The 12,754-nt window shown below is 42.3% G+C and overlaps 1 protein-coding gene across 1 annotated transcript in view; it reads right to left on the reverse strand.

Annotated features, from left to right (window-relative positions):
• The window catches only part of LOC139687618 (H2.0-like homeobox protein), a 108,985-nt gene that overhangs the window by 63,342 nt on the left and 32,889 nt on the right, over positions 1–12,754 (reverse strand). The window contains exon 3 of the mRNA XM_071584849.1: positions 8,527–8,934. Coding sequence (XP_071440950.1) covers positions 8,527–8,934 — 408 coding nt within the window. The remainder of the gene's footprint in view (positions 1–8,526; positions 8,935–12,754) is intronic.

The raw sequence follows: 12,754 nt of genomic DNA on the forward strand, positions 1-12,754 counted from the left end.
CTGGATCTCGGAGATGAGGCGGAGATAATGGAGGGCAGCTTCGTAATTTCCACAGTTTTTTATTAACCCTGTCGTTGGCCATAAAGGGATGAAGCCTCTTCTTCGTCTCCCCCCCTACTCCAGCCTCCGCGCCACAGGTGGGGGGGACCGCTGCGGCCCGGCGAAGGAGTGGAGGCGGCGGGGGAAGGGACGGGGAAGAGGGGCTGAGAACGAGGGGGACGATTAAGAGAAACCCAGAGCGTGATTCAGTGCCAAGTACGGAAGATGCAATGATCGAGCAGGGGAATGAAACGGTATTTGGAGCGACCTAGTGGAAAGCTCACAATAAGGAATATCTCTACTGCTACATCATTCCCTGCAACTACGCCACGGGAACGTGTGGCAGGGAGTGTTGGGTCACATGCCATTAGAGTAATTGCCGAGTTATTATTAATGCCTTTTGGAAAGTGATTTGTCATAGATTATGTTTTTTACTGCTGCAGTGTCGCAGTAGGGAATATTAATTGTGAGAGGGAGCGATTATTCCTTATATCGATCGACTAGGCGGTTACTTTCCGTCTTAAACTCCTCCCGCTTACATATGTATTGCGGTGTGAAGCGATATATTCCTTCCGTGTTAACGATTACCGATTTACTGTGCAACGATTTACTTTTGTTTTTCTAAAAGTCTATCTTGAATGCGATAATCTTCGCCTCACAACCTAAACTTTACAAGAATACTACGACACTTTTTTGTTTATAATGATACTTCAAGAAGTGAATATTTTTTTCTATGCATATACTGTTGTCTCCTGAAATTACGTTCTGAGATCGGTCACAAACACTCGATGCGTATTAAACGAGCGAGGTCTAGCTGATTCTAAATAATACCTCCCTCATTCGCTTTTTCAATCGAATATTTGCCCACTCCATTTGTTTGGCAAAGCCTAGTTTTCACAGTTCAGCAGGGTACGTTTTCTCCTAAAGTGCTCCCCTCCCCTGTTATTTTTTTGATTTTATTTTATTTTAGTACCCTGCAAGCCACCGTTGGGTGTGTGGCAGGGGGTGAAAACACAGCAGACTAATGTTCACCCGAGTATGAACCTACCGTGGTCGGACAATGTTGTTCTGATCCCTTATCTTCCGTCGAAAAAGTGATATCTTAAATCTATCCGTTCTACGCTTGATTTCTCTAATTTAATTGGCATGATCTCCCCTATCGTAGTACGATGGGGGTAATAATACATTTTTAAAATCACTATTAAAGAGATTAACTTTCAATTTATGCAAGAGATTTCATCTGTAATTTAACCATCGCTCCGTGAGTGATTCCCATCCTAGCTGCTCTAATATTTAGGATACGCTACTGAGTTTATCATTATAACTTTTCACAAACCTAGATCATCTATGCTACACGCGATACAATTCAGCAATGTTGTTAGTGTGAAGATGGTGCGATGATTTCTGATCACTTGGTCCGCCGATCTCGTTTCCACCCCTCTCTAGTCTCTAGGTTCAAGGATTTCTTTCTACCAAAAAGTCAGTGTCGCTGTATCCACTTGATAATAATAACATAGGATCGTAACCAATCCGTGCGTATTGCTGTTACAATGTGCGGGATATTGAAAAACGTTCCTTATTCGTTAGAATCGGTATGAAAGATATGTGCGTGTGCGCAGGTTTGGTTTTTCTTAAAGAATTGCTGGGGTTTATATTCACCGATCAAGCAGATGCACGATATGAGGGAAGAAGAGTGAACTGTTTGAGAAGAAGGAAGGGGTTCGACATCGTAAAAGTCAAAAGAGGGTTCAAGAAAGTCCAGCCTCCAACGACACTAGGGCGGAAATCTCTGGAACAGGAAGACATTTAAGAAACAAATCATGATAGACAAAGAGATAGAATAAGAATGGAAAGACAGAACAGTACGCAATAAAATTTAAAGAAAGAGTAAGTCTATGGGATAAGTTCAAACCGAGCTTTCCTTGTTACTTTGGCAGGTAGATTTAAGATGCCATTTTTTCTACGAACGACAAGGGATATTAAAAACTTTGCTCGACTACGCTAGTAGGGAAAAGTACTTTGGGTCCAAATTAGTCTGGTGGAAATCACTTCCTGCCACACACCCTGGCGGTGCCTGGCAGGGTATGGTGTAAATAGAAAATAGAGGACTATACAAAGTGAAATGCACCTTAGAAAGGGAACAGTATAAAGGATATTCATGCATAAATTTAAAAAAACGGTTGGAAAATGCGAAAAAAGGGGTTGCATTCGCGTGACTCTGGACTCGAAAACATATCAAGAATTTGGTGTGACAGTTTTGTAGTGCGTCACTCAGAGCAGACATTATTTCATGAGGGACATCTTGAATGAAGAGGACACAAGGGACCCATAAGGATCAGAAAATATCAATGCCCACACAGCTAAAACATTAATAAGCGCCCCTACTTTGGATTTCCCGGTTCTTCTGTCATCATATTGTGTTTCATTTGTTACCAATTTAATAAATCCCGAGTTTACCACTGGTACATCGTGGCGACAAAACTCCGTTGTATGTAAACACATTGACAAATGACTTCGGCTAAAAACTTTTGCGCAGACCCCAGCGTGAGGAAATGAGATGGTGTTCCAGTGACGCCCGGCATGGTGTAGGGCGTGGGTGCTCCTGCCCCGCTCCGCCCCCTCCATCTACAGCCACACAGTCGCCCCATCGGCCGCCAGATGTGACCTGCTCCCGAGTCGCGATATCGTCGTCCCCGTGCGCGTCTTCATTGAGGGAGGAAAACTATATTCACAAGGCAAGCTGCATCAGTGGCACTGAATGAGGCCTAAGTAAGACTGCTCATGTTGATAATGGTACCCATGTTGTCAGTGAAGGCTATTATGCAAAACAATAAGTTAAAAATGAGTCTCCAGTAGTTACTTATACTAAACTAGTAATTGTTGGGAATACACCAGTCATTTCTACAGGTACGTTGACCCAAATAAAATTTATGGAAATGAAGTATTTCTGAGAAACTATTAATCTGCTTTTTTACGCTGAAAAAATTAAAAAAAAATATTTTTACAGTTCATGTTATGCCTCAAATTGGATGGGCGTTCATTTGGACAGCGATTACTTTGGTGACCGATCGTCAGTGACTTGATTAAGACTGGAAGTCTGCTATTTCAACTCTAATACTTGTTCCAAGAAACTGCGGGAGATGCCGCAACACTAACTTTTAACGGGGTCATTCGCTAATATGCATTTCAATGCACCGATTTCGAGTGTAAAGTAAAGGCGAATGATTTTTACCCTCTGCAATTGTTGCAGTTTAATATATTCGTGTTGTAATGCCGGTAACCTGTGCAGCAGAAAGTGCACACACGTAAATAGTTTGCCTTGACACCCATAATAGGTAATAATCAAAAGTAAATATATCCACGAACGTGAATATAAGCATTGTCATTCCTATATTTTCAGACTTAAAGATTAAAAAAAAAATGTAGTGGTCCAAGAATATTTATAGACTCTTAGCTAGAAGAAAATTTGTTCTACGGGTTTAATACGTCCACGGTCTAATAGGAGTAAGCAATTGAGCAATTATAAATAGATGTATCCCATTAGAACACTATTCCAATTTTATGACTCAAGAATCACTTAATTCATAGCTTCTGTGGAATTGAGACCGTTTACGGAACCTGGTGTATGTTTCCGAACGGTAATATCTGGAAGCGTCAAGAAGCCGGGGAGAGGGGGAGGGGTGGGTGGTCGTATGTAAATCGGCCCGAGTGCGACTCGGCGCTCGGCTCTCGCAGTGGGGCTTCCCGGGGGCAGTGGCCGGGAATGGCCGCGAGGGGCCCTCGGACGAAGGGCCCCTCGCCTTCCTAATGGCCCAAATCTCCATCGACACTCGCGATTATTTCCCAAACACCATCTTCCCCTTCCCCTTTTCGCAAAGCTGACCCCCCCCCCCACCGACCACTTCCCTCATTCTCGCCACGTCGATTTGGAATCACGTGATCCACTTACCCACCCTCCCCCCCGTGCACCCCCCCAATTTGTCTCCGGCCAATCAAATCTCCTCATCGTCCATGCTTCCGTTCAATCAAAAGATCCCTTTTAACTCAATGCGCGCGCGATTATTCATCTTCCATCTCCTTCCACCCTTTCCACTCTCATCTCCTTCGAGGTTTTGATTCACTCACTCCCTTATTCCATCCGCGTGACGGATTCGTTCGATATTTTTTCCACTTCCGGCTAATAAATGGGTCTGTTTTTTGCCCTGGTCACGGGGAAGGGTATATTTGAAAGTTTATTCAGGGTTGGAGCGAGGGGGGGAGGAAGGATTGAGGAATGGTTGGGAACGAGACCGCACTCGATTAATTAGCGCCGATTTTTCAGCCCGTCCTGTTTCCATTTCTCACGTGGCCAACAGTCCCGGGCATTGAGAGAGAGAAAGGGGGAGGGGGGGAGGGCACGGGGAGGTGGGGGCGAAGTCTCCTCCGGGCCCCACTCCCCCCCACGCCGACGTCCCGCGGATCACTCCTAAATGCTGCTTCACGCTGTGGCCACCACCGTTGCGCAAGTTCCGTTGAACGATCATGCTCACGACAACATCGCCCCGTGCAACTGCCGTTTTACCCTCGCGTAAGATCCTGCGCGAAAAGATACGAGCGATCATCTGATTAACATCCCGCATAACACGGTGGATGATTTCGGCGACTTTCCTGCGCTAACAGCGCGTGCGATGGTACGATCACCTGTCTGCCTATCGATATATCGACTTCCTAGCACATTGATTCTTACGCCATGACCAACACAACTGTTTGAGATGGAAGTGTAGACGTGTTTGCATCGACGGCATTCACTTCCGGATCGCTAAAATTCAAATGTTTCTTTCATATTACATATTTTATTCCACGAACGCTATTTGCTCTCCTGTTCCTCCCCGGACTCCTCTTTCTTTTATTACATACCCTTCGTGTCTTTCAAGAGCCTCCTCTTTGGGTCAGTCACCATAAATAACTTTTCTGCCTACCCATTCCTCTTTCGAACTATTTCCATTTCCTTTTATTGCCTGCTCATATATATATATATATATTATGATATGAAACTTACGTGAAAGTCTTACGGGTGTGAATTATAATGTGTATGAAGTTGGCACTTGCGGACAAACCCAAAAACACAGAAACACACAAAAAAAGAGAATAAACTCACAAGTGTTTTGGTCCAAGCCACCTTTCTCAAGGAAGAGAAGGAAGAACTGCTTTATATATATATATATATATTTATTTATTATATGCAGTTCTTCCTTCTCTTCCTTGAGAAAGGTGGCTTGGACCAAAACACTTGTGAGTTTATTTTCTTTTTTTGTGTGTTTCTGTGTTTTTGGGTTTGTCCGCTAGTGCCAACTTCATACACATTATTATTCACACCCGTAAGACTTTCATGTAAGTTTCATATCATTATATATATATATATATATATTTATATATATATATATATGCTTTCATAGACGTAACACGGAAGTGCCGAATAGTACAATACACAGTAACACACAATATAGAAACACAAAAAAAGAACACTCACACGTATTTTCTTGATATTTCGACGGAAACAATCCGTCTTCCTCTGAAGATATAGAAGTATATATGCACACACACATATATATAATTGTGTATATATCTTTGTATAATTGGTTACTATTTTCTGTTTCATTGGTTATTGTAATTTTATCTATTCTCTCCGGAAAAGAAAACACTCGCTAACAATAAACTTCACTTATATCCATCCCTCCATTTACCGGCACATATGGCTGCTTTAGCTATGCCAAATTTGGGAGACTCGGAAATTATTAATGATTGTTAGGCAAACTGTTATTCAAAGAATTGAGGAAGGTTGACAGAAAAATACCTGGGAGGATTATACATTGCTGCGAGAAGAGGAAAAGTAGGTATGACAGGTATCGTCGAGGAATTATGTTGGGAGTCTCTTGATTCCCGAAAAGAGAAGGCAAGGCTGTTAGAGTGGTAGAGCGCGCATATTACCCCAAGTTATTACGCTAAATTCGACCACCCGGATAAAAAAGAGAGAAAGAAACTGTCACCGGCCATTTAAAGTGCTATTTCTTTCCTCCAACGATATGCAATCACATCACAATTGAAACTAGGAATCAGAGTATATTTTTATTCAAAGACAAAACTTAATGATTTAGTCAAATACCCCAATTATTGAAAAATGTATACATGTATGCATGTGTATATATGTAACAGTGTTTGTGCACATGAGCAAACATAGCACGCAGGCATGTACGAACTCATACTTGGGCATGTAAGACTCGTACCCTAAGATCTACCGTTACATGCTCTTGCGACGACTTGCGGTGAATATTGTAGATGTAGATACACCATCAAAGCAAAAGGAAATAGTTGAAAGCTTTATAAATGTTACTACCACCGTAAGTAATAATGATAATACCCAATGATCAGCGCAACTTAAATACATATATGGATTCTAATGGACTTGCTCTATGACTATAAAAGCATGTTCCCAACCTCATGTGATCGTTGGTCAATGGTAGACGCGGCATGGGGTTGACTATGGTTAAAGGTCTCACGAGACCATACTAAAGCTGCCGCACTCCAACATATACTTTCATTTACGTGAACAACTGATTCCACGGCTCGGCTGAATCTTTGAGGTTAAGTCCACAGACATATAGTATTACAATTTAAAAAAGAAAATTCGATGAAATAATGATTACGTTTAGTAATAATTTCCCATTAAGATCCGCCATCAATATCGCCCGTTCTTCCAAATTGCAAGCCTAACATTAGACCGTCTTTATTTTTTTTGGATACACATTTTTGCGAATGATAGCATTTATATCCTTTCTTAAAGAGGGACGTATCTCCCTTCGCCTCATAAAATCCTCCAAGTTCTAATGAAAAAAAGGTCATAAACGTCCGACTGGGTAAAAGGAAGGAGTTCCAAGCGCCTCGCAGCATGGACTAGTTTCAAAAGCAAACCCGGGTGACGTAACACGCGCCCATCACGAGTAATTTACGACTCGCGAGAGGATCAGGGGTTAGAGGAAATTTGATGGCGGCCATAAAAGGCGTGTAAAACAACATCTACAGTTAAAGGCAACTGAAATTTTGGAGGGGATTGGCCAATACTGATAATCACAGATGATTAATTTCTTGTCCACTTCATCGCGACATCATCAACAGTGAATGGTGCCAAAGGGGATTTTCATTCACATCCCTGGTGAAGTTGTCACCAGGGAAGAGCAGAGGATCGGAGGGAACTGGAGAGAGCATATCTAGAGAGAATCGACGGGAAACACGAATCGTGGGAGCACAACGTTCTGATTTGTGGCTGAATGGTGTAGACTGTAATGGAAGGAAGGACTTAGGTAGAATAGGAATTGGGTGGAAAAAATTAGTCACGTTGAAAGGAAAGAAGAGAGGTAGAACGATTGAGACATTTAAAAAGGGTTTAGAATAGTTTAGGAGGTCAGGTCGTGTTTTGTGAGGCGAGCCCATTAAATGTGGGGGTGAAAAATAAAAAAAAGATAATTGGAATATGGTGGAACAGCTTACGTATCTCGGAAGTGTTTTGGACCAAAATGGTCAAAGTAGTAGGGGCATAAGGAGAGGAATTGCGTTAGGCAAAGGAAGAGGGAATTTATGACAGGGACGTTGAGTAAGGATGTAAAGAATTGGCTCATGGAGCGTAGTTATGTACTGTGTGGAAACATGTTCATTGAAGTAAGATAATTGGAGTAGATTTGAGGCTTTTGAAATGTGGGTGTGGAGAAGGTGAAGTGCACAGAAAGGAAAAAAATGAGGAAGCGCTGGGCATGGTGAGGGAGGAGAGGGGATTGTTGGGAGGAATCGTAAGGAGACAAGAAAAATAGATGCAAAACATACTGATTGGCAATGGGATGTTGAAGACTGTGATGGAGGGGAGCAAGTTAGGCAAGCGAGGAAGGGGCAGGAATAGGACATGGATGTTGGATGAAATGAATGGTGGAAGGAAGTATGCCGAATTTATGCGGGGTCCATTGTATTATTGGATATTAGGTTGTGTTTTGCATGGAGAGACATGGGAGTTGTCGCTGTACCGTTGTCTAGCTTGCATCGACATAACACCTACATTAAAAGGAAGGGAAGTTAGACGCACAACGAATAATATATCGACGGATTAGCAAGGAAAAAGATGGAACACGGAAAAGTTTTGAAATAAGCAATTAAAACTAGAGATATGGAAGGTGGGTGTCACTCACAAATATCTTTCCTTTACCATTTACTAATTGAGGGAGCGACGTACTATTTTGGTCGTTGGTGGATACACTGCTGAAGGAGACACTTCATGCCGTTTTGAAAGTCCCACCCTACTTCCTGCAAACCCTTCAACTGTAGTCTCTAAACAGTAAATTCCACGAATAATTCCAGTGAGGTGCCAATATGCGGAAGACTGCCTACTCGGCAATCGTCATCACGAGGCGCCCGACCAACGTTACCTTGTGCGCTAGGGATAGAGTCACCGATAGGGTTACTCACGAGGCGGCGGGTATTGGAGCACGGCGGCGGCTGGATGGTGCTGGTGTCGATGGTGATGCAGGTAGAGGCCAGCGGCGGCGTAGGCGGCGTAGGTTGGGGCCCCAGTGGCCGCGGCCAGCCGATGCCCCCCTTGAGCGGGCCCCAGGGGGTCCTCGGGCCGCGGGTAGGGCGAGCTGACCGGGGAGGAGGGCGGGGCGGCGAAGGGCGAGGGTAGCGGAGGGTGGTGGTGGTACGCGGTGGGGGCATCGCCGGTGCACGCGAGGAGGCCCCTGGGCACCACCACCAGGGGGCGAGAGGCCGGCGGCGAGAGGGACTGATAGGGGGCGGGGGGGCTGCTACCGCCGTTGCCAGGGGCATCCGGCAGGGGTGTCGTCGTGGTGCTGCTGCTGTGCTGCGAGGAGCCCTCTGCTGGAGAAAGAGAGAGAGAGAGAGTGAAGGGGGTGGATGGCCACCTCCTCCGGTTTGGGGGGAGGGGGGCGAGGCTGACTGACCGAAAGACGCAGTGCCAAGGAAGGCTCGACACCTAAATAAAGGTCGCCACGAGGGTGCGTGGCACGGGGTGTCTGGTCGACCGGCATTACTGTTATTAGTATTTACTGGCATTCCGTTCGATTTATTTCCGGGACGTTCGAATATACTATATGATGTAACACTTCCAACAGTTATGGCCAGTCATCGTGCGTGAGGAAAAGAATTCCTTATATAGTACTCAAAAGAGAAGGGTCGGCAGGGTTGTCAGGTTTATGGAGGAAAGGATCCGAAAGAACAACTTAACAGAAACAACATTAATGCCAAGGTAATGGATGGGCTGCGAATGAAGTAAGAAAACTGGGCTCTAATTAAGATTTGCGGGAGACATGCCGGTGCAAATGGAAGATTTATGCCACTTAGGCATTGGGAACCAAAAGCCATAGAATCACCGAGAGCAGGAACATACTCTGCTGTAATTAACACGGGTTATGACAAATTAGATCTTGCTAAATACAACTGGATCTTTTGATTCACGGTATTATTAAAGCGGGGGAAGAGAATATACAAGTGAATGCTGTATTTTTAGATTTTCAGGAAACTTTCGATAAGGTTGCTCATGAGAAATTAATATAGAAACTATGCAACAAAGATATGATGATATTAATGAGAAAGCGAAAACTAACTATGGGACTTATTTTCTTACCGTTAACAAAAAGTAGTTGTTGATACATTGAGTTCATTAAAAGCAGACGTAACTTAGTAAGTGCCGGGAAGTGTTATAGGAATCCTTCCTTTACATGAAGTACACTAAAGACCCAAATGCACATGATAATCACCTCAGATTATTTGCAGACGTCAAAGTGACTTATAACAACACTACGAGTGGGTGTGCAACTTTATAATAGTTTAGACCACATATCGAGGTTCCAAGACTTAGTTAGAAAGGTACCGGGCACCTATAACCCCAAGTTTCATTGGTGAAAGAGAGGAAAAATTGACACCGACGGTTTCAATTCCAATTTTTGTCTGCTCAATCCATTCAACCATAGCACAAGAAGAGCGGAGCATAGAGAAGCTAGATATACCATCGAAGCAAAAGAATAGAATTGAATGCTTTAGAAATGAAATCCCCACAGAAAATAATAATGATAAATATAAAGTCAACGTAACTTAGATACACATAGGGGTTTCAATTGACGTCCCTTATCACAAGGCATATGCCCAACCTCATGTGATCTTCGGTCAATAAAAGAGACGACATGGGGTTGACTATGATAAAGAGTCTCTCGGAATCATACTAAAGCTGCCGTACTTAAACGGATGCTTTCATTCACGTGAACAACTGATTCATGGGCTTGGCTGAATTTTTTAGGTCAAGTCAATAGATATATTGCAATTTAAAAAAGAAAACTGCCTCAAATAATTATTCCCTGTATTAATAATTCTCTACAATAAACTTTTAAAATGAAACAATTTAGATTTCATTTGGATTGGCAATTCAAAAAATAAAATTACTTCAAATTTTTATTCCGAATCGTAATATTTTTTAGAATTAAATTTTTAAAAGTAACAATTTGGATGCCATATGCGTAAAAACAATTTCCTGCATATCGTTTCCTCCTTTCGTAAATTATGAAAGCTCCCTAGGGTGAAAGTGATCGGAAATGTCAAAAATTACCTCGAACTGATTCACCTTAAGTTCTCCCTTTCACTCTTACCTTTATAATTTTACACTTAGATTGATCTACATTATAAGTAACTTTATTTAATACACAAGCTTCTAAGATTGTTTTACCATGGCACTAAAAGCTACTGCACTCGTAGATCAAAATTAGTATGACAAAACAGCTTTAAATTTATACCACTTCATAGTTTCCGAACTCTCTGAATATTGGAAGTGTTTCGGACCAAGGTGGTGAAAGTAGCAGGGATATAAGAACGAGAACAGGTAACTTATTTTTTTACTTTTCCATCACACACTTATTACACGACAGAAATCGTTACTTCAGTACATAATCTTCACGTACGAGTTCATGTCTGAAGATGGCGTACTACTGCCATGCAGTCATTAGGCATGTACCTGATGATGACCTACTAACGTCGAAACTCGTTGCTCATTCTAATAATAATATAGTGGAAAAGTACAACCCTAAGCTCATCATCATCATCACCATCAGTATTTCAATCCTAGGACTGGTTTGCTGCAGCCCTCCATTCTACTCTCTTCAATGTAAATTCCCTCAATCTCTGATATCTTCTCTGTTTTACGTCCTCCTTAATTTGTCCTATGTACAATAAGATAAGATTGGTGCAAATCTTGATATGGTGAGTGGATTTTTACGACGCAGAATTTCGGTGATTTTAACCAGATGATAGGCTTAGATTTGAGGTTTTTGAGATGTGGTAGTAGAGAATGATGGAAAGGTGAAATGGACGGAAAGGAAGACAAACGAGGAAGTGCTAGGGATGGGGAGGGAGGAGAGATAATTGTTGGCAGAAATTCGAAAGAGGCAGGAAATATGGATGCAAAACGCAGTGATCAGCAATGGAAAGTAGAAGACTGTGATAGAGATGAGAACGTTCTGTAAGCCACACAGGGCACAGGAAACGAATAAGCATAATCGGATAGAATGAAGGAGGTAAACATATTCCGAGGAGTCACCAACAGCTTTAATTAATATAATTTTCTTTCCTTTATTGATTGTTTTCACTCTAAGTCACACTAGCCTACCAGTATAAGGTAGTTTTTTTGTTTGACCCGGGCACTAAGCACTACTCGTAAACCCAAACTAATATAACACAACAAATGCTTAAACCCCACACTTGCTATTAGAATAAGTCATTCATTGGCTCTACACACTTTCTACCTCCCTTAAAATTTCACCCAAAACGCCTACTCTATTCCTCCCTATGCCTCGTCTTCCCACCATTCTCCCCCCGTTACCGTCTTCAGCATCCCACAGCCATTCAACATCTCCTGTATCGAATTGCCTTGCCTTCCTCGAATTTCACTCTCTCTTCCCCTGCCACGCCTAAAATGACATCGCTTGTTTTCTTTCCCATAAATTTTATTTTCTCGATTCTACTCACCAATCACATAACAAAAACCTCCAATTTACGATTACCCTATCGCCTCAAAGACCAAGTTTCTGACCACTTGAAAACTAGGCTTCATATTACAGTTTTCATTGGTTTGTCTATGTAGTCTTACTTATGATGCCTGACATCAACACCCGCCTATTCATAACCATTTATTTATGCAACGCGATTCTTTTTTTTATTTCCCGACCACTTTGCCTAACTTCTTTTAAAACACCTTCTAAGTAGGTGAAGTATTCTTGGAGTTATAGTTTATGTTGCCCAGCATACATGTTCATTCTTTCAGTTTCTTGATAATCCCATCACTTTTGCTCTACAACGAACAATGATTATCCCATATCCTCAGAGAGTTAGGTAGGATGAAGTATAAAGAGTTAAGTAATAAACTGAGGCGGGTAAAAAATAAAGCAAAAGAAGAGTGGTTGAAGAGGGAATGGAAATCTGAAATTGTTGCACTAAACAGAAAAGTGAAAGTACGGTGAGAAAATAAGAAGGGGAAATCGTGACAAACAATCAAAGAAAACCTAGGAAAATTATTAGTTGAAGCAGAGAAGAACCAAGAAAGGTGGAAGGAATGCATTGAACAGTATGGTAAAGTAATTAGACCAGCAAGGTTAGGCATAGAGAGAGAATATGACGTAGATTAAGATAGCTAAGG

The sequence above is a fragment of the Hetaerina americana genome, unplaced genomic scaffold (assembly GCF_022747635.1).
Source record: "Hetaerina americana unplaced genomic scaffold, ioHetAmer1.1.p SCAF_2, whole genome shotgun sequence".
In the NCBI taxonomy this organism is placed as follows: Eukaryota; Metazoa; Arthropoda; class Insecta; order Odonata; family Calopterygidae; genus Hetaerina; species Hetaerina americana.